Below are 23,467 nucleotides of genomic sequence, written 5' to 3' on the forward strand. Positions count from 1 at the left end.
ACTTAATAATTAGGTTATGAACATTTTTTCATGTCATTAAAATTTGCTACAACTTTTATTTATTATTTAAAAGATTTTATTTGTCAGAGAGAGAGAGCGAGAGCACGTGCACAAGCAGGGGGAGCAGCAGGCAGAGGTAGAAGCAGACTCCCTGCTGAGCAAGGAGCCTGATGCGGGACTCTATCCCAAGACCCTGGGATAACTGACTGACCCACCTAGGCATCCCGCTACAACATAATTTTAATGGCTATGTGGTGTTCCATTATATGGTTCTGCCATAGTTTTTTATGCAGTAAAATCATTGGTCAAAAGTTCATATTTTTAAAGCTTGGGTATGTAACACCAAATTGCTTCATAGGAAAATTATGCTGATTTACATACCCACTTAATAGTGTATATTCACACAGGTACAAATTTATATTTTAAAAATATGTGAGGGCACCTGGGTGGCTCAGTTGGTTGGGCGACTGCCTTTGGCTCAGGTCATGATCCTGGAGTCCCGGGATCGAGTCCCGCGTCGGGCTCCCTGCTCAGCAGGGAGTCTGCTTCTCCCTCTGACCCTCCCCTGTCTCATGCTCTCTCTCTTTATCTCATTCTCTCTCTCAAATGGATAAAATCTTTAAAAAAAAAATGTGATACATTCATTCACATGGTACAAAAATCAAATAGTATAAAAAGTTTCATAGTTAAAAATCTTCTTTCAACCCTGTCACTATCTACCTCACTTCCTGGCATCTCATAGGTAATCACTCTTTGAGGTTCTTGGGTATCTGTGTATCTACATCCCAAGAAGGATACCTTTTGAACGATATAAATCTTTACAAGACTGAGTGATTGAGATTTCACTAGGAATGTAACCTCCTGCTGCCCCACTGTCAACCCTTACAAACTCTTTCAGCTTGTTACTACTGAAACAGCAGAACATTTTGATATTCTACAAAGATTTCCTGATATTCTACAAAGATTTCCTTTTAGTGTTCTACAAAGATCTGTGTCATTATTTGGTTTGAAGGTAAATGGCATCATTGATTTTTATCCAGGTCTTATTAGTTGTATAAGAGCAGTTGTTTATAGAGTTGTATGGATAAATTAAATAAAGCAGAACTGAGTTCGTAATCCATAACTCACGAGTTTGGGAGAGAGATGATAAAAAATATATGTGCTTGAGGTTTCTAGACAGTGATGAATTACAACAAGTGTCCATGTGTCCTGTGCTGACTTGTGAGTGCTTGGACAGTGAGGGATTGTCATTGGATTTTAAATTGACCCAATTTTGGAAGCTTCGCGGATCTGTTTCTGTAAACAGATCCAATTTCAATGTAGAAGTTAGCAAACATAAATGTGGAAACACAAAGTCCATTAACTTCCTTTAGACTTAGTTTGTGACTTTGATTAACAGTTAAAATTGCATGCTGGATTATGTTGCCATTTACTGACTCGTGCTAATCCCTTATGTAAAAAAAAAAATGTAGGTGTTTTTTCCCTGGGTAAGATGAAAATAACTCAACTCTATTTAACTTGTGGTACGGTAACAGGATCTCTTATCCCTTGTGAAAGTAGGAGAGTGTGTGCCTGGGGAAATGGCACCATTTGGGATGGGACCATTTAACTAATACACTTCTAATCTTGACTTACTCTTACTCTGTTTATTATATTATCAGTTAACTCATGATTTTTCTTCCAATAGAAATAGGTACAATGCAGCTCACAAGGTGGATAGTGAAGTGCTTCAGAGCATCTGTCACACCAAAGTCTTTGTTTTGCTTAGGAGCTGCTAGTCTACTATTTCAACCTTGCTTAGAATGCACCCTTTTGCAGTTTTCCCCCACCTCCTCTGAACCTGCACCTTTTGATTTATAGAGGTTGTCAAGTCTAGTTATTTTTGGTTTGAGAGTGAAGAGGGACAGGGCATGATGGAGGTTAATTTCAAATGAATGTGGAAACAAGTTACATTGCTTCTTTTGCAGTCTTCCTCAATTAAGTGCTTTTCCCACATTTGTTTCCCCTTTTCATTTATCTCTTCCTTTAGAAAAAGTCAGTATTCATCCTTAGCTTTTGTTGTTGTTGTTCTTGTGCATATCTTTTTTCTTTTTTTAATTAATTAATTTATTTGACAGAGACACAGTGAGAGAAGGAACACAAGCAGGGGGAGTGGGAGAGGGAGAAGCAGGCTTTCCGCGGAGCAGGGAGCCTGATGTGGGGCTGGATCCCAGGACTCTGGGATCATGACCTGAGCTGAAGGCAGATGCTTAACGACTAGGCCACCCAGGCGCCCCTCTTTTTTTTTTTTTTTTTTAAATTTTTGACTTGAGTATAGTTGACACACAATGCTACATTAGTTTCAGTTTCCAATATAGTGATTCATCATCTCTATAGGTTATGCTATGCTTACCACTGTCTGTATCTTTTAGGCATCACTTCTACCAGGTACCTTTCTCTGACCCTCCTGGTCCCCTTCTCTGTACTTCCACAGTGGCCTTGGTTTTTCCCCTGTTGTAGCAAGGATCACCCTCTATCACAGTCGTCTGTATTCTCCACTCAAATACGAGTTTCTTAAGGAAAGAGATTATATGCATCCTTTTAGTCTTTGTTTGCTGGAAACAAAAATGAGCTGTATGATATGATGATGGCTCTTAATAGGCAGTTTTAAAAGGAACCTAAGTAGTTCATAATATGGGAGAGGCTTTTTCCTCAGTTCTGTTGTAGGATTATTGGTCTGAAAGAGCTATTTCTTCACTCAGAATGTTCCTAGTTTTGCAGGAGTCTAGAGCTGTGGTAGATTCAGATAGTTTTGAAATGTGAAGCTGGTTCTCTTGCTTGGCAGTCTGATTTGTTCAGGGGAATGTGGTTGACGCATGTGCCTTTTTTCTTTCTTTTTTTTTTTTTTTCAGTGAGACCTGTTGACAGAAATTCAATCTTGATTAAGGGGTGCAGGAAGGCATCCAGTTCCCATCATGCCTGGGGTGCTCTCATTTAAACAGTTGGCCCAGGCCCTAGTCTGTTCCATTTCCCACTAGGCCTTGTGCTTTTTTTTTTTTTTAAGATTTTATTTATTTATTTGAGAGAGAGAGAAAGAGAGAGAGAACACATGAGAGGGGGGAGGGTCAGAGGGAGAAGCAGACTCCCCGCCGAGCAGGGAGCCCAATGTGGGACTTGATCCAGGGACTCCAGGATCATGACCTGAGCCGAAGGCAGTCGCTCAACCAACTGAGCCACCCAGGCGCCCGGCCTTGTGCTTTTTAATTTTTGAAGGTTTCACATCTTCATTTTATTCTTTTTTTTTTTTTAAGATTTTATTTATTTATTTATTTATTTGAGACAGAGAATGAGAGAGAGAGAGAGCACACGAGAGGGGGGAGAGTCAGAGGGAGAAGCAGACTCTCTGCCAAGCAGGGAGCCCAATGCAGGACTCGATCCAGGGACTCCTGGATCATGACCTGAGCCGAAGGCAGTCGCTTAACCAACTGAGCCACCAAGGCGCCCATCTTCATTTTATTCTTTGTGGGAGAAGCAGCACGGTGAAACCAGCATAACCCAGTAGTTACTTTTGGTTTTATTCATGTACTTGTGCTATCACCTTTTATTGAAGAGAGTCCGACTTCTCAGTGGATATATATTTCATTTACTTGTTCCCTTTTTAGGGGGTTTGTGGGGGTGGTCTCCTGAGTTGGTCATACTGGACCAAAAGATAGCTTAAAAGAAGCTTTTTAAAAAAGAGGTCATGTTAGAAAAATAGTATTTTGGTTTTACATTTTTCACCTAAATAAAGATAAGGTATATTTAGTTTTGAGTCCCTTGCCTTTTGACCCCCATCAATCAAATGCACTCTTAGACCTCAGAAGATATCCCTCCTTCTGATTGTTTAAATACCGTCTTCTTTGTCTTTTACTCTAGAATATCCACTGAGAGGTTCAGACTAACTTCCATCCTACGTAGAGCAAAAACTTTATATGCAAGAGTACAAACTAAGAAAAAGAGAAATTAAGGAGTGGTGTTTTACTTTATGGGATGATTCAGCTCAGAACTTTCCCAGTGTATTTAGAATAGGATTCTTAATTTACCAGTATTCTTTTATGAGCAGTTTGTCAGGGATGCTTAGTTTTATGTAAAGCAGAGTTGATTTTTGCATTTGTCTGACAGATTAGTATGATTTGGTTACCTACCTCGTCTTTAAAGTAATGTTATAGGAAAAACCTGTACATTATAGCGACTCTAGATTTTGGAATCTCACAGACCTGGTCTTAAAACTCAACGCTGTTACATACAAAGTTGGTCATCTTGGAGTAGCTTAATTACTCTGAGCCTGTTTCCTTATTTGTAAAATGGTGATGAGGATGTATATCTACCTTGTATATTGTTAATGAAATTTAAATGAGATGATTTATGTCAAGTGCCTGGTCAAGTACTTGGCCTGTAGTAAACAGTATTTGGAAGTTATTATCTACAAATGGTTTTATCCCTTGTTCCTTGACATTTCATATTAATTACATAAATATCTATCTTTTAAATAAATATGAGAGTAAATAAATAAAAACAAACAAATGCATAAAAATACACACACACACACACACATGCACGCACACACGCACAAGGGGGCCTGGCTGGCTCAGTTGGTAGAGCACATGGCTCCTGATCTTGGGGTTGTGAATTCGAGCCACATATTGGGCATGGAGATTACCTAAAGAAAAAAGTTAAGTAAATATGAGAGGTAGTAGATAAGGACACACCCTTTAGGGCCTATGTGAGTTCAAATGCTGACTGTGCTACCTCTTAGCTGTGTGGCCATGAACAAGTAGTAAAAAAAAAAAAAATCTCTCCTTGCCTCAGTTTCCTCATCTGTAAAATGAAGATAATAACAGCGCTTACTTCATAGGATTATTGGAAGATTTAGTGAGTTAATACATGTAAAATACTGTCAACAATGTCTGGCATGTCATAAGTACTCAATAATTAATAGCTATTATTATAACTTTTTTCAAGTTTATATACTTTTATTAAGTCAATACCCAGGAGCATTTTGTTTTTATACAGAAACATTAAAAAAAGAAAGGATGGATAACATATGGATAAGTGCAGTTAGTAGCCAATTTATAGACCACGTAAATGGGAAACCTTATTTCCAAAATCAAGAGGTTTAGCAATTATTGCTGGATTACCAAGAGTACATAATAAATAAAAAATTCCAGAAAGCCCAGTGACTTATGGGCTGTAAACACCAATGTAGGGGAAAATAAATACTGCTTAACTAGTTCTTTAAACTGAAAATGTGTGTGTTTATAAAACATATTCAAAGAGTATGAAAGTTCATATAGTGGAAAGTCTTTTTTTTTTTAAATTTTTAAGATTTTTTATTTATTTGACCGAGAGAGCACAAGCAGAGGGAAAGAGAGGGAGAAGCAGGCTCCCTGCTGAGCAAGGAGCCCGATGTGGGACTTGATCCCAGGGCCCTGGGATCATGACCCGGGCCGAAGGCAGCTGCTTAACTGACTGAGCCACCCAGGTGTCCCCATATAGTGGAAAGTCTTCACCTGACCCAGAACTAGCTCTCTTCCCAGACCCAAATACCGTTAACAGTTTTATGTCTCCTTCCACAATAGTCTTATGTGTGTACCAAGGTATATATGAGTATATATTACCCCTTTGCTTCTTTTTAACATGAATGGGAGTATGTACTTTTATATTTTACTTTTCTTAATAGCTCTTGGAGCTCATTATGTACATATCATCACATATGCAAAGTTACCTAATATTAAAGTTACTTAATATTTTATTATATGATTGTGTCATAATTTATTCAACCAGTCTTCTATTGGTGGAATTTTGTTCTTAGTTTTTTGGCTTTTATGAACAATACTATAGTATTTTTACATTTGGCAAAATCAATCAAAAAGAAAGATGCAGTTGCCCTCCAAAGAGGGTAGCCATGTAGCTCCATAATTAAAAAAAAAAGAGTGTGAGGGTTAAATTTGAATACTTTCCAGGTGGTTTTCAGTAGCATGCTGTGGTGGAAATCATGATTTTTAGGAAGCTAAGTGGGGTTGTTGCATATTACATTCCTGCCTTTTCCCTCCCCCAACTTTTTCATTACATTCCTGGGAAGTGTTCCCAGTGACCTGGGTTAGGCATTAAGATCATGGGAATCCAAGATTTTCCCATGTCTTCCAGCATGTTTGTTCACAAGAACAGGAAAACTTATTCCTTGCAGCAGGGGAATTTTAATCACTGTCAGTCACTGGGGAATCTTTCAGTGAGGGTCCTTTGAATACAAATGTGGTCAAGGAGAGGAGAGGTATCAGTAGGTTAAAAGGCAGTGATAATATCTTACAGTAGTGTATTTTATAGCACTTGAAATGCTTTCTCATTTGTTTATGGGAAGTAGGTAGGCAGAAAGGTAGAGTGACTTGCCTGTTGTCATCTACATCTAGTAAATGACAGAGACAGACAGGTCTAGAATTCTGGACTTCTATGTTGGGATTGTTTTGGTCTCTAAGTGACAGAAAATGTGACTATAATGACTTATACAAAAAGAGTATTATTGTCTGGAGGTAGGTGGTTGCTGATATTTGATCAATGGTCAGTATCTCAGCAATGTCAGGGCAAATGTTATTTTCTTGGCCAACCACTTGTGTGCATGATAGCAGCTATATCTCTAGCCATTGCATTTGCAAGAAGAAAGGTGAAGGGAGACGGCAGGAACAAGGTTGTGGTTGTATCAGGAGAGTAAGTTTTCCTGTGAATCCCTCAGCAGATTCCTGCTTTGTTCTCTTTGGCCAGAACTGTCCATGGCTACTCCAAGCCTGGAAGGTGGTGATCAAGGTGGTGACTTTCATTATAATAGTGGGTACTTCCTATTATTTAGATGATGTTCAATGAAAAATATTTAATCATAACTTAAGCCATATTAATTTCTAATTCTCTTTATACCTCTAGTTTATACAGTGTAATTTGAATATTTTTAAAAAGTTGAATGAAAGTTTATTTTTTTATTTATTTTTATTTTTTAAACATTTTTTTATTTAAATTCAATTAACATATAATGTATTATTGGTTTCAGAGTTACAGGCCTGTGATTCATCAGTCTTATATAATACCCAGTGCTCATTACGTCACATGCCCCCCCTTAATGTCCATCACGCAGTTACCCCATCCTTTCATCCCCCTCCCCTCCAGAAACCCTCAGTTTGATTCCTATGGTTTGTCTCCCTCTCTGGTTTCGTCTTGTTTTATTTTTTCCTCTCTTCTCCTATGATCCTCTGTTTTGTTTGTTAAATTCCACATATCAGTGAGATCATATGATAATTGTCTTTCTCTGATTGACTTACTTTGCTTAGCATGATATAATTTATTTTTTATTTTATTTTACTTTTTTAAAGATTTTCTTTATTTATTTGAGAGAGAGAGAATGAGTGAGAGAGCACATGAGAGAGGGGAGGGTCAGAGGGAGAAGCAGACTCCCTGCCGAGCAGGGGGCCCGATGCGGGACTTGACCCAGGGACTCCAGGATCATGACCTGAGCCAAAGGCAGTCACTTAACCAACTGAGCCACCCAGGCGCCCAGCACGATGTAATTTAAATACTATATACTATCTTATTTATTGGGTGTGTTGGGACCTTAGCTCCTATCCAGATTTTAAATTCCTTTGTATCTGAGACTAGATCTACTTTGTATGAGACATAAGTGTCTTATTCTTGAGTATTAGTGAGAAGGGAGCTCCAATATCATCAAGCCCACATCTTAAGGCCCCTAGTTAGTTTGTAGTAAGAGTGGACTGCTAACAAATAGCTTATTGAGTTAAATTGAATAATGAAAGTAGAAATAGGGGAGAGTGAAAAATTTAGAATGAGAATAATAAGGACTCTATTCAGGGCAAAAGACTATGGGGAATGGCTTTACTAGGAAATACAGTACTATTATGCAATTAGAGGCCTTAATTATGTTAATATGCTTCTCTGATTCACAGGGTGAGAGGGCAGAATATGGAAAGAACATTGTATTGGAATTAGGAGCCTCAGTTCTAGATCTACTTCTACCATTATATAACTGTGTGATATTGGGCAAGTCATTTCTCTCTTCAGCTTCCTCTTGTAGGAAGGGAATAATAACTTCTGCTTTACAGGATTTTTGAGAGTATTAGAAATAATATGTATTTAGTACTTCATGGTACCTGGTACGTGTAAGTACCTTTGGTAACTGTTTTTACCATGGTTGTTAGTATTTCTGTTGTATGATCTTGAAAGAGCCTTCTTTAATCCATTTCTATAAACTGCAAAAGTTAGGTGTTATTTAAGGTTCCTCCCAATTCCAAAATAATCATGTTTCTACCTAAGTACCTCAACTGGGGCATTGTTATGAATGTATCTGTGGAGTTCTGGCTGCAGTGAGTTCATACGAGAGACCATGGGAAGATGAAGTTCTCTGGTATATAGATTGATGTCACTATATAAACCAAATATTTATTAGAACAAATGTTCTGAAGCACTCAAATAACCTTCGGAATTACCCCAGTCCACTGAGAGAAGCTACTGAAATACTGGCCAAACCACTGAGCAATGAAGTTGGGTGTAACTAATCTCATGATTTATCTCAGAGTATAGGCATAGTGGTGTAATATAAAGAAAATGAGCACTGAGAGTTATTAGTGCCCAGAATTGGTGATGGTTTGGGGAATTGGCATACCTCTCTGGTAATATAAGTGATTATTGCTCTTTTGAGGAACATTTTCACAGTTTGAATCAAGAGCCAGCAATTCCATTTTTTTTTTTAAGATTTTATTTATTTATTTGAGAGAGAGCACAAGCTGGGGGGAGGTGAAGGGTCTGAGGGAGAGGGAGAAGCAGGCTCCCCACTGAGCAGGGAGCCCAACACAGGGCTTGATGCCAGGACCCTGGGGTCATGACCTGAGCTAAAGGCAGATGCTTAACTGACTGAGCTGCCCAGGCATCCACCCCCACAGCAATTCCATTTTTAAGAATTTATCTTAAGGGTAGGATTATGGATGTGTACAGAAATTGAGCTATAAGGATATTCTTCTTCTTCTTTTTAAAAAATTTTATTGAGAGAGCACATGAGAGAGAGAGGGAGGGAGGGAGGGTACTTGCATGTGGGGAGAGGGAGAGGCAGGAACAAGAGCAGACTCCCTGCCGAGCAGGGAGCCCAACACAGGGCTCGATCCCCGGACCCTGGGACCATGACCTGAACCAAAGGCAGTCACTCAACCGACAGAGCCACCCCGGGCAACCCCGGATATTTTCCTAGTAGTGTCTTTAAAGTGAAAATATTGGGAAATGCCTAAAAATAGGGGATAAGTAAATTATGGTACAGCCATCAATTGATAAAATATCTATATGTATTGACATGGAAAATGCTCACAATATGTGAAACAGATTCATATATATGTATGTATATTTATATATAGAAAAAGAATGAGAAAGAGAAAGACTGGAATAGTGTGGCATTGTAGATTTTTTTTTAGATTATTATTATTTTTTAAAGATTTTTATTTATTTATTTGAGAGAGAGAGAATGAGAGATAGAGAGCACGAGAGGGAAGAGGGTCAGAGGGAGAAGCAGACTCCCCGCCGAGCAGGGAGCCCGATGCAGGACTCCATCCTGGGGCTCCAGGATCATGACCTGAGCTAAAAGCAGTCGCTTAACCAACTGAGCCACCCAGGTGCCCTAGATTATTGTTTTTTTAATAAGAGTTTTTTTGTGATCTAATTTCCTTAATGAGCATGTATTTTTATAATAACATAAAGGCTTAAAGAAGGTACTTAATTTAATAAATGTGTATTCCAGTGATTACTGGTATCTACTTCTCTTCCAAGATACAGAATACTTTAAGTACATGTTGTTCCTGGATGAAGACAAATGGCTCATTGGGTTTCATAGGGAAATTATTTGCCAGTGAGTGTGTCCTTCAGGCTGTTTTTCAGACTACTTCCAGATATTTTCTTAACCATAGAGGGCCAGAGTGGGGGTTGACTTTAAACCTACACAGGTTTCTATAGGACAGTGTAGAACTTTGTACATATGACTAGGGATGGGCCCATATCTTTGACTTGTTCCTTTGACCTAATCTGCATAGTGTGCCTTTTATGTTTTTTTTTTTTTTTTAAGATTTTGTTTTTAGCAATCTCTACACCCAATGTAGGGCTTGAACCTACAACCCCAAGATCAAGAGTCACATTCTCTACTTCGCCAGCCAGGCACCTCATTTTATGTATTTCTTAAAAGTCTTTTTCTTCATGCCCAGGAATAGTATTTTTATGAAGATATTTCTAAGGAAAGAAAGCCCGTAGTTGGCAAAATGTATTGAGCTCTTACTATACATAAGATACTGTTCTAAGCACCTTGACGGATGAGGTATACACGAGTGAGTAAAATCCATCCTTGACTTCAGGAACTTACAGTCTGCTAGGAGAGTCATTTCCATAGTTAACTAATATAAAATTAGATGGTAAACAAAGCACTATGGCTTTGGAGAGACAACAGTTCATATGATAGGTGGAAACTGGGAAAGTTTGTAGAGAATTGCAGTCAAATGCTCTACCACTGAGCTATACCCCCAGTTTGTAGAGAATTGAATTGTACTTTGAATGATGAATAAGATTTTAGTTGGCAGGTATAAAATTTAATGGTGTGTTTCAGAAATTGGATTATTCAGGGCAGAGAGAGAGAGTAAATTGGTTGTGGGAGAGGCTAGAAGTGAGAAAATGGTAGATTGAGGGAAAATAAAATAATGAATGTAAAACACCTAGTATGGTGCCTCCCTGGCATGTTGTAGGTGCTCACCAAACTTTGCCTCTTTCTAATTCCAACATATTTATCTCAAGGGGTGTCTTCAAGTTACCAAAAAAAAGTTGACTTTGGGGTGCCTGGCTGGCTCAGTTGGTAGAGCATTCGACTTTTCATCTTGGGATTGTGAGTTCGAACCTCACGTTGGGTGTAGACATTGCTTAAAAAAATTTTTTTTTTAAAGCTTTTATTTATTTGACAGAGACAGTGAGAGAGAGAATACAAGTAGGGGGAGTGGGAGAGGGAGAAACAGACTTCCTGCTGAGCAGGGAGCCGGATGCGGGGCTCGATCCCAGGACCTTGGGATCATGACTTGAGCTGAAGGCAGACACCTAATGACTGAGCCACCCAGGCGCCCAGCTTAAAAATTAAAAAAAAAAAAAAAAATCTTTAAAAAAGAAAAGTTAACTTTTAGTTTGGTTTGAAAAGTAAGGCAACTTGTCCAGGTCATTTTCAGAATTGCACATGCAGTAGTAAAAGTAAAGTAATTGCTGGGGAATCAGTAGATTAATGTGCAACCACGTTTCTGAACCATTTCTTTCATTAGAACGTGATCTATTGAAAAAAGTGACACGAGTATTGGGAAAAACCTGCTCTTCTGTGCCAAGGCAGGGGACAATGTCACAAGTTAAAACTTCCTATTCCTATGATGCACCCACGGACTTCATCAATTTTACCTCTTTGGACGATGAGGAAAATACCCAAAACATAGATTCTTGGTTTGGTAAGTGTCTGCTCTCTCTGGTTATTTTAAGGGTTTGTGGCTTGCTTTGTTCTGAGTACCTTTCAAAAAATAGAAGGAATTGTAAGAAAATAACTAAAATATAAATTCTTTTTTGCACCAAGATAGTTTATCATCCATGATATGATAGAAATAATTGAAATGCCCAGTGTTTTGGAAATGGACTATCAGTACAAATCAATGTTATTTTGCAGTTAAGAATGATAAGTATTAATCTTTAGGGATATATGGGAAAATCCAGATGAAACAAAGTTGAGTGAAACTCTAGGGCTCAAAACATGTTTGTAGTGATGGCAGCCACATAAAAACTTGCTCTGCTGTCATTGGGCACAGAATATAATATTACAGCTAGGATATTGACTTTGATACAATCTACCTGTCTTACTCAGATTTCCTCAGTTTCACTTGTACTCATATTCATTTGTGTAGTAAGTTCTATGCAATTTTATCACCTGTGTAGGTTTGTGTATCTACTCCCACTGTCAAGATACTGAACAGTTCTAACATCACAAGGTTTCTTGTGGTGCTTTTTTGTAACTATAGTTACCTCCCTCTTGCTTCCCTTTACCAATTCTTTTTTGGTGGGAGGGATTATGCTACTCAGAACCCAATCCCCAGACAGATGAGATTGCCTGATGTTGGGCCATATGATTTGACACAAACTCTGACACCAGTCCAACAATAAATAAGGATGTGGTTATGTTTTCATATTACTTTGTAATAATATGGTGAGGCCACTGATATATCAGGCTAGTAGTTCCTGGGATCTCTTCATTTTATTCTTTCTCATGTCCTTATCCTCTGTATTAAAAAAAAGTCAGTATGTGATGGGAGAAAAAAATGAGTCCATTGCAGCTGCACTTATTACTAATAATGCAGTATCCAAATGTGATGGTACATGCCATTTCTTCTTTAATGGTATGCAGTGGGGATCCTGAGAGGAGGGATCTGTTGGAAGTGGTGTTGAGGAAAGGTGGAGAAGGGGGCCAGCTGCCCTACAGGGGTGTTCCCTGTGTCTTTGCTTTACTGAAACTCCGAGGAAAAGTCTGGGTTGTCTATTTCTTTTTTTAAGTTTCTTTAAAAACAAAATAGGAAATATTAGTACAATGATACTATTAAATATAATGTAGAAGAAAACAATTCATCCCACTATTCTTTCAAAACCACCTTAGTTCTAATATATTATTTTCTAATTCTCTTCCAAATAATCATCTTTTTACAGAGTGCAGTCGGGGTATGCATGCACAGTGTTATTGCTGGGGCTCACCACATTCCTGAAGCTTCTGTCTATTGGTAGGCTGTTGGTAGAAGAGACGTTTCACTGCTTTGGGCTAACTTTTGGGCTAAGATAAAATTCCTTGAGAGAGCCCTAGGTCTTTTCCATCCCCACACACCCACCTCTTGCCATTCCAGCTGAAGAAGAACCTCAACTCAAATAGACCATAAGATGTCCCTTGTAAGCCCTGCAGATCTTAATGGCTACAGTTTTCTTTAAGAGGAACATGATGTATTAGGCCACTTCATACTTGTATGGTCCAAATGTATATCAAGCAAAGATAAGTAGCTATTCACAATGCAGAGTCTGCACTTCTTTTCTATGATACATTGTTCAGTGTTGCCAGTGTTGTAGTGATAGTTTTGATAGTTTTTATAGTCTCTATCTCTGACGTATAATGTGTACTCATTTCCTTTTGATCAGTGGAACTTTGTTTGTACTTGCCAAATGAATTAGAAGTGTACGAGTAGAGGGGTTTAGGCCCCATTTTAAGTGCAGGGTACTGATTTATTTTGCTTCCTTGCTGATTGTGACACTCTTACCTTTTCACAGAAGAGAAGGCCAATTTGGAGAATAAGTTTCCTGGGAAGAATGGCATAGCAGGGCTTTTTCAGGGCAAAACTCCTCTGAGGAAGCCTAATCCTCAGCAAGCTATTGTCACACCTTTGAGACCAGGTAAGAAAGATCATCTTAGAAAAAAGGTCCTTGGTAGAATGGTGGAACAGTGTATTAAGAGCCTGAGGGATCTGGAGGAATTACCTAAATGCTGTATCCTTTGCTTTATTATTGGTGAAGTGGGCTAATTCATTTCATGGTGAATGTGACACTAATGATGCTCTATACTTTTTTTTTTTAATCTCTTGGAACTTAAGCTAACATCGACTTTTATTGCCAGATATATAATTCTTTTCTTTTTATGACAAGATTTAACCTAACCTGAGTCTGACTGGGAACAAAAGAGTAGGAGAGAAGAATGTACTGTTTGTCATTGTACAAGGATTCTTTGAGTCATGTATCTGATTTTAAAAGATAATTGACATTTAGACTGGTGGTTACTAAGTCTGCAGAATATTGTCTGTTTGATCAGAACAAAAGAAGCATTTTTAAAGAGATCATAAATACTTAAAAATGATTCTTTTTTAAAATAATAGCTATATTTAGATAGAATTCACCTGTACAGATCACCTAAAGTTACGTTTCAGTGTTTTTTATATTACATTCATAGAGTAGTTATACAACCATCACCACAATTAATTTAGAACATTTGAAAATTACTCTTATAGGTAAATCTGAAACTGGCTTCAATTAGACCATTAACTAGAGGAGCCATACCAGGAAATAGCTGTATTTTTAGTGAACTTTTCTAGTTTATAAAGTCTAAGCTGCTAGGATGACTTTCAAATAATTAATTCATGAGCACAGATGACATCTGTTGAATTTGGGATCAAGAGAAGGACACTGAACTTTTGCATCCATTATCTTTCTTGCAGAAGGGATTAGAACTGTATGGCATGTTTCACTTGACATGCTTGGACTGCCTGTGGCCTGAGTGCTGTGTTCTCAGGTGAATTTCATTAGTTCATTATGTGTGGCAGATTTTCTGTTGGTTTGGTGGTCTTTGTGCTCTTCTTGAATTGAACGAATATGTAATACTACCTAATTTGTCAGTTCAAGACTGTTTTGTCAACAGTGTGCCCCAAAGCAAGAGACTTCTGCTGGGCCTGTCATGTGCCAAAGACCATGGACATTGCTTACATACATGCCCCTTAGGCCCCTCAGAGTCTGTGTTCTTTCATATTGCATATTCTCACCTGTCTATTAGTGTTGTTTCCTCTGCCTCTTAATATATCTGAAAAGTTCCTACTCATCATTCAGGGTCCAGCTCAAATACCCTTTTTTCTCTAACTGATTTCCTGTATTTGTATTCCCGAAGTTGTTTTCATACCTCTATTTTAATTTCAGTTTCCTATTGTATTGCTAATACAAAGACATACAATTAATTTTTGTATACTGATCTTTTATCCTACTACCTTCTAAACTGACTTATTAGTTTTAGTAGCTTTTTTATAGAGTCCGTCAGAGTTCTTTTATTTATTTATTTATTTATTTATTATTATTATTTTTAAAGATTTTATTTATTTATTTGAGAGAGAGAGAATGAGATAGAGAGCACGAGAGGGAAGAGGGTCAGAGGGAGAAGCAGACTCCCTGCTGAGCAGGGAGTCCGATGTGGGACTCGATCCCGGGACTCCAGGATCATGACCTGAGCCGAAGGCAGTCGCTTAACCAACTGAGTCACCCAGACGCCCTTATTTATTTATTTTTAAAGATTTTATTTTATTTGAGAGAGAGAGTGTGAGTTGCGGGGGGAGAGAGAGAGAGAGCACAAGCTGGGGGGAGAGGGAGAGGAAGAAGCAAACTGCCTGCTGAGCAGGGAGCCCAATGCAGAACTCAGTCCCAGGACCCTGGGATCATGACCTGAGCCGAAGGCAGACGTTTAACCAACTGAGCCACGCAGGTGACCCTAGATTCCATCAGACTTCTAAATAGATGATCATGTCATCTGCAAATATGCCTTTTATTTCTTTTTCTTGCATATTGCACTGGCTAGAGCCTTTAGTAGGATATGGATAGGAGTGGAAAGGGTAGACATGCCTGTTGTTGCATTTAGGCTTTCACTATTAAGTATGACATTACTTAATGTAGTTGGGGTACCTGGGTACCTGGGTGACTGGGTACCTGGGTGACTTAGTCAGCTGAGCATCTGAATCTTGATTTTGGCTCAGATCGCGATCTCGAGGTGGTAGGATTGAGCCCCTCATGAGACTCTGCACTCAGCCTGGAGTCTTCTTGTCCCTCTCCCTCTCCTTCTGCCATCCCCTCCCGCAACCCCTTGTGTGTGCGTGCACGCCCTCTCTCTCTCTCTCTCAAATAAATAAATAAAATCTTTAAAAAAAAGTATGATGTTAACTATAGTTTTTTTCATAAATACCTTTAATCAGGCTGAGGAAGTTCCCGTCTATTCTTGTTTTGCTGATAATTTGTAATGTACGTGAGATTTTGTCAAATGCCTTTTCTGCTTGTATTGAGATGATTATATGATATTTTTCTCTTTTTTTGGTCTGTTAATATGTTGAATTGCACTGATTTTCCAATGTTAAGCCAGCATTTCTGGGTTGAATCCCAATTGGTCATGATGGTATTTTTCTTTCTATATGTTTTTAGGTTCAGTTTGCTACATTGTTGCTGAGAACTTTTGTTTATATTATTCATGAGGGATATTGGTCTGTGGTTTTCCTTGTGATGCCTTTGTTTGATTTTGATAGAGTAATGCTGGCCTTACTTTAAATATTCCCTTCTTTTCATTATTCCTGGAAGAATTTGCATAGAATTGATACTATGTCTTAAATATTTGGTGGAAGTCACCATTGAACCCAAATGGATCTGGAGTTTTCTTTGTAGAAAGGTTTTTTGTTTTTTTTTTAACATTTTATTTATTTATTTGTCAGTGAGAGAGGGAACACAGGCAGGGGGAGCGGGAGAGGGAGAAGCAGGCTTCCCGCTGAGCAGGGAGCCTATGTGGGGCTCCATTCCAGGATGCCGATCCAAGGACACCGGGATCATGACCTGAGTGAGCCAAAGGCAGATGCTTAACGACTGAGCCACCCAGGCGCCCTGTAGAAAGGTTTTTAACTACAAATTCAATTTCTTTAACAGATATAGGTTATCTCTTCTTGAGTGAGTGTTGGTAGTGGTATTTCTACTAGTTCCAAGTTACCTAAGTGTTATTTAGAAGTGTGTTATTTAATTTCCAAGTATATGGGGGGGGGCGGTTCTAGAAATTGTCTCTGTTACTGATTTCTTGAGGGATTTAATTCCATTGTGGTTAAAGAACATTACTTGTGTGACTTGAATCCTTTTAAATGTATTGTTTCATGGCCCAGAATATGGTCTGTCTTGGTATATGTTCTGTGTGCACTTCAAAAGAATGTGTATTCTGCTGTCATTGGGCGGAGAGTTACATAAATGTCAGTTGGGTCAAGTTGGTTGATAGTGTTGCTCAAGTCTTCCATTTCCTTATTGATCTTCTATCTAAGTGTACTATCCATTATTAAAAATGGGGATATTGAAATCTTCAACTATATTGTTAAATTGTCTATTTCTCCCTTTAATTTTTTTCAGTTTTTCCTTCATATATCTGGGGCTTTGTTATTTTATATATATATATATATAAATATATATGCATATATTTATATATACACACACACACGTGTGTGTGTGTTTGTAATTGTTATGTCCTCTTGAGTTGACTGCAACATATTTTTGTTAATGAAGTTTTATTGGAATACAGCCATACACGTTTGCTCATGTTATTTATGACTATTATATTCTTATGATTTTTCTGTCAATGTGGTCCATAAATTAGAGGGAGAGATTGAAATTTCAGGCTATACTTATGGTTTTATCTATTTCTTACACTTTTTGCTTTGTGTATTTTGAAGCTCTGTTATTAGGTACATAACTGTTTAGGTTGTTATGGCATCTTGAGGAATTGACCATTTTATCATTTTGAAATGGTCATCTTTATCTTTGATGATATTCTTTGCTCTGAAATCTGCCTTGTCTGATGTTAATATATCCTTCCAGCTTTCTTTTGATTAGTGCTCCATGATGTGTCTTTATATTTTAAGTGCATTTTTTATAGACAGTTTATAATATATATTTTTTTAAGATTTTATTTTTAAGTAATCTCTACACCCAACATGGGGCCTAAACTTACAACCCTGAGATCAAGAGTCATATTCCCTACTGACTGAGCCAGGCAGGTGCCCTGTAATCTTTTATTAATTAATTAATTAATTTATTTTTATATATTTTATATATATATTTATATATATTTTCTCCCCTCCAGAAAAAAATTTCTTTAGGGAATGAGCCAAATGATTGTTTTCTGGAATAAATAATGCATGAAATGTGTTTTCATAGCCTAACTTTTCTTCCATTTATTTGGTTGGATTCTTTTTCTTTTTCTTTTATCAAGGCTCAGTTCATAAGCTATACCAGCAAATGCTATTTCTTTCATGAAGCCTTTACTTGATTGTTCTTTCTTCTTCTTTTTTTTTCGCTCCTTATTCTTATAGTACTTTTTTGTTTCTGTTCCATGATGGCCATAGTAACATCAGAATACTTTATGATAAAATATTTCCTTCTCCTTCCCATCCCTACTTCCCTTCTCAAATGCTACATCTTTTAACTCTTAGTGTTTTTAATTTCTGGAGGGGAGAAAAGCTGGTGATTATACCCATAATGCCAGATAATATGATTGTATCAGCATTAAATGTCAGAGATGCTTTTTTCTAAGGTGGTGACTTAGGCTGGCAGATAGGTCCTGGATCCTACATTTCTGCTTCAACCAAAGTAGATTTTATAAATTGGTCTTCTCTATAAGATGTCACTGGAACTAATGGTTCCACTGCTTAGAAGGGATACACACACACACACACACACATATAGATATGTATGTATAAATATGTCTCTCCAACTTTTTCCTTGGGATTTGAGTGCTGATTAGTTTTTGCTCTCCCATAGTTGACAACACTTATTACAAAGAGGCAGAAAAAGAAAATCTGGTGGAACAGTCCATTCCATCAAATGCTTGTTCTTCCCTGGAAGTCAAGGGAACCACCTCAAAAAATACTCCAGTGCAGCCTCAGAGGTAAGACTGTTTCAGGGCTCAAAGTGGTGGTTATATTAATGGTGTTCAAAGAATAATTATTGTCAGAGTACCTATTATGTGTCTCATACTATATTAGACTCTTTATATTACCTCATTTAATCTTCATAACATTTATGGGTTGTAGACAGTATGCTTAATTTATTGATAAGGATTTAGAGGTACTAAGTTGCTTAAACTTTATATCAGAGCCAGAATTCAGACTGATCAGTTTGGTTCCAAAGGCCTTGCTGTTTGCACCATCAATATGGGTTGCAATTTACTTGTGTGGATATATGACAGATATTTTTTTCCTGTTTATAGGTTGTAAGTCGATTTCATAAGGGCAAGCATTATGTATTCTTACTGTGTCTAACAGTGTCTGGCAGGAGCAGAAGCTGAATAAATACTTGATGAATGAATGTATGGATGGATGGATGGGTGGGTTAAGCTGCAATCTTGGCACTGTGATCTTAAAACATTTAATCTCTTTGAATGTTGTATTTGTATCAGTATCTTTTTTTTTTTTTTTTTTTAAGAGAGGGAGTGAGTGTGTGGTGGGGGGCAGAGAGAGAATCTTAAGTAGGCTCCATGCCCAGCATGGAGCCTGATGCAGAGCTCAATCTCACAACCTTGAGATCATAACCTGACTGAAATTAGGAGTTGGATAGTGGTTGATAGTGTTGCTCAAGTCTTCCATTTCCTTATTGATCTTCTATCTAAGTGTACTATCCATTATTAAAAATGGGGATATTGAAATCTTCAACTATATTGTTAAATTGTCTATTTCTCCCTTTAATTTTTTCAGTTTTTCCTTCATGTATCTGGGGCTTTGTTGTTTTATACACACACACACACACACACACACACACACACACACACACACACATATACAGATAATAATATGTATTGTTGCTCAGAAGTGATAAAATTACCCTTTGCAAAGCTTCATGTTGGCATAAGGGTATTGCCTTTTGAGGATAGTATCATACAAGCTTATCCTAATCTTTTTTGATAAAGAAGCCCATTTTATTATTTTTTTATATTTATGTTTTTATTATTTTTTAAAAGATTTTATTTATTTAGTTATTTGTGAAAGAGAGTGGGCATGTGAGTGGGGGAAGAGGCAGAGGGAGAGGATCTCAAGCAGACTCTGTGGTGAGCGTGGAGCCAGATGTGGGGCTCGATCTCACATTATGAGATCATGACCTGAGCCAAAATCAAGAGTCAGATGCTTATCCAACTGAGCCACGTAGGTGCCCCGAGTAAAGAATCCCGTTTAATCAAAGAGTTCTATGAAATCTCAACCAACCATATATCACAAGAGTCTTAAGAGATTACTACTGGTTGAGTCTGTGGTTTCCGTTCCATGTTTAGATTGTGAATGAGGCCTACAGAAAAGGGATCCAGTGTCTTATAGATTTCTTCAGAATTCAGGAAATTGTTAGTGTCTTCACTTCTCCATTTTGTGTATGATTGCTAAAATTGTCTTTCATCCTGACTGAATTCTGAATGCTTTTTGGAAGTGATGGTGTGACAGGAATCCAGCTATTCTCAGAGTTAGAAGACCTGAGTGGTTTTTTGTTTTGTTTTATTTTTAAGGCAAGTACCTCTACCACTCAAAATCTCAGTTTACTGAGAATAACCAAATCCCTCAGGCTTCTTGTCAGAAAGGGCCAAATAAGATGGCATGTGACAGTACTTTGTAAATGATACTGCATTATGAAAATGCATAATAAGAGGTAAAACATTAGTGCCATTAATCTCAGGTCTCAGATTTATCTGAGTCCAGAGTTGCCTAATCTGGAAAGGAATGGCAGCTGGGATAGAAAGGTATAGTCTTACAAATTCCCTACTATTTTATTTTCACATGGTTTCAATAGATAGTCTAAAAGATGGCCAAAACTTTATTTTTTTTTTTAAAGATTTTTATTTATTTATTCATTTGAAAGAGAGAGAGAGAGATAGCGAGAGCGGGAACACAAGCAGGGGGAGTGGGAGAGGGAGAAGCAGGCTTCCCGCTGAGCAGGGAGCCCCATGTGGGGCTCAATCCCAGGACCCTGAGATCACGACCCGAGCCGAAGGCAGACGCCTAATGCCTGAGCCACCCAGGCACCCTGGCCAAAACTTCTTTGACACAGAATAGTTAAGAGTCAATAAGGCATTAGTGTGTCATAATAATTTTTCCATGGAGGTGTTGCTTTACCACAAATAAATGTTTTAATTTTTGGTATCTCATCCCTTAGCCATTTCTCCCTAAAGACACCCAGCAATTCTTCTCTTGACTTCATAACATTACTGTATGTTGAATTTAAGTCATGGTCCGAAATGGTTCTGTATTAATGTGCTTTGCCTTCTTTCTTTCTAATTTTTATGACTCCCAGTTCATTTTTAAAAATTAACTAATTTTGCTGGGTAATAATTTGCATATAGTAAAATGTACAGATCTTGAGTGGTATGGTCTGATTAGTTTGACAAATACGTACCAGCATACAACCATAATCTCACAATCAAAATATATAGAACATTTCCAACACTTCAGAAAGTTCTCTCATTCCTACCTCGTTATAGTCAATCTGTACTGCTTCGTCTGCCTTCTCACTCTCTCACCTCCCATCCAGAGGCAACCACTGTTCCAATTCCTGTCACCATTGATTAATTTGTCCTGTTCTAGATATTTTTTTAATTAATTTATTTGAGAGGGAGTGAGAGCATGAGGGGGGGAGGGTCAGAGGGAGAAGCAGACTCCCTCCCAGGCGGAGAAGGGAGCCTGATGTAAGGCTCGATCCCAGGACCCTGGGATCATGACCTGAGCCGAAGGCAGACGCTTAATGACTGAGCCACCCAGGCGCCTCCAGATATTTTTATAAATGGCATTATATGTACTCTTTTATATCTGACTGCTTTCATTTACCATGTGTTTTTGAGATTCATCCATGTCATTGCATGTATTGGTAGTTTGTTCCTTTTTATTGCTGATAATAAGTTCTATTGAGTGGATATGCCACGATTTATTTATCCATTCAACAGATGATGGACATTTGGGTTGTTTCCAGTTTGGGGCTATAGAAAGCTGCTATGAGTAGTTGAGGACATGCATTTCTCTTGGGTAAATACTTAGGAGTGCAGTTGCTGGGCCATAATGTTAAATGTATGTTTATAAGAAATAGCCAGAATGTTTTCCAAAGTGACCGTACTATTTATATTCCCACTAGCAATATGTGAGAGTTTTTTTTTTTAAGATTTTTTATTTATTTATTAGAGAGAGAGAGAATGGTAGAGAGAGAGCGTGAGAGGGAAGGAGGTCAGAGGGAGAGGCAGACTCCCTGCTGAGCAGGGAGCCCGATGCGGGACTCGATCCTGGGACTCCAGGATCATGACCTGAGCCGAAGGCAGTCGCTTAACCACCTGAGCCACCCAGGCACCCAATATGTGAGAGTTTTAGTTGCTCCATATCCTAGCCAACTCTTGGTATTGTCAGCCTTTTCAATGATATTTCATTGTTTTTAATTTGCATTTTTCTGATGACTAATGATGTTGATCCACATTTTCATGTGATTATTGGCTATTCATGTATTTGCATACATAGCTTTTTTAGTCTGGCTCCCTGCGGTCTCCCCTGGGTCTACAAAGGTTAGAGGTCAGCCAAGACTTTGAGTTTATATTCAGGTTTAAGTGTTCATCCTCTCTGTGGTTTTCTTGCTTCTGGAGTTTTGCCTCTAAATTTTCAGCCCTCTTGCCAGCTCTGATATTTGTCTACTGACAATTCAAGCTAGTAAGATGTTAGCTTTGTGCTATCCTACTATATACACAGTGGGGAATACACTTAATAAAAAAAGGAGCAAACTCACCAGTCTTATCTAGGCAGTAATGTCTTTTAAGTTGGACACCTCACCAGTTTCTGCTTGCCTTTTTGCTGGACCCCCTAGGTTTTCTCTAACGGTTTAGCCATCAGGCAGGAATTGTACAGAGTTTTTGGTCAGATTTTGAGTGAAATCTTTTCTGTAACTCTTTTACTTTCAGGATTTTCCTCTAAATTTCCAGCTGTTATACTGGCCTTGAATTCTATCTTCTGTTATCTCTAACCAGTGAGACTGGAATTTTCTGCTATTGGAGGTGCTATGTTTGGGGAGTACCTCGGGCAAAAAAGCTACTAACTCATAATTCTTACCCTTTGCAGTTGCTGTTTTTCATGGATAAATGTTCCTCTGTTTTCTGCCTGCTTTTGGTCACTTTCCAGTGCCTTCAAATAGTTGTAGTTTTGTGTTTTGTCTGTGTTTTGTAATATGTACTCTTTATTACTCATTCAGTACATCCATTACTTCATTCCTTAATTGAATAAATTTGCTCTTTATTACTCCATGTATTTTTTTTTAATGATTTTTATTTATTTGAGTGAGAGTGAGAGAGATCACAGAGGAAGAGGGAGAAGCAGACTCGCCGCTGAGCAGGGAGCCCAATGTGGGGCTCGATCCCAGGATCCTGAGATCATGACCTGAGCAGAAGGCAGACGCTTAACGGGCTGAGCCACCCAGGCGCCCCTCCATGTATTTTTTAACATGTAATTTCTTTTAGAGATTATTAATATGAAATATTTGCAGATGAAAGATAGACATTTAGTTAGGATTTGCTTCAAAATCCAGAAGAGTGAATGGAGGGAAAACTGATACATGATTGGCTATGAGGAGATAATTTCTGAAACTAAATGAGTACTTAGTAGTTTATTATATTATTCTCTTTATTTTTAAAATATGCTTGATATTCTCCATAATAAAGATTTATAAAAATTGTTATTCTATGTAGTAGCATAAAAGTCTGAATATGTAATAATGTCTTTACAGTGTTTAGGACTTTTTTTTTTCCAAGATTTTATTTATTTATTTGACAGAGAGACACAGTGAGAGAGGGAACACAAACAGGGGGAGTGGGAGAGGGAGAAGC

General features: G+C 38.0%; 1 protein-coding gene across 3 annotated transcripts in view; it reads left to right on the forward strand.

Moving 5' to 3' along the window:
* TPX2 (TPX2 microtubule nucleation factor) overlaps positions 1–23,467 on the forward strand; it is a 58,877-nt gene that overhangs the window by 3,895 nt on the left and 31,515 nt on the right. For all 3 annotated transcript variants that reach the window (XM_028118937.2, XM_028118939.2, XM_028118938.2), the window contains exons 2-4: positions 11,343–11,519; positions 13,366–13,488; positions 18,403–18,529. In XM_028118937.2, coding sequence (XP_027974738.2) covers positions 11,414–11,519; positions 13,366–13,488; positions 18,403–18,529 — 356 coding nt within the window. In that variant the 5' untranslated portion in view covers positions 11,343–11,413. The remainder of the gene's footprint in view (positions 1–11,342; positions 11,520–13,365; positions 13,489–18,402; positions 18,530–23,467) is intronic.

The sequence above is a fragment of the Eumetopias jubatus genome, unplaced genomic scaffold (genome assembly GCF_037043125.1).
Source record: "Eumetopias jubatus isolate StellerSeaLion01/CBP00866 unplaced genomic scaffold, mEumJub1_p1.0 scaffold_9, whole genome shotgun sequence".
NCBI classification, from domain to species: Eukaryota; Metazoa; Chordata; class Mammalia; order Carnivora; family Otariidae; genus Eumetopias; species Eumetopias jubatus.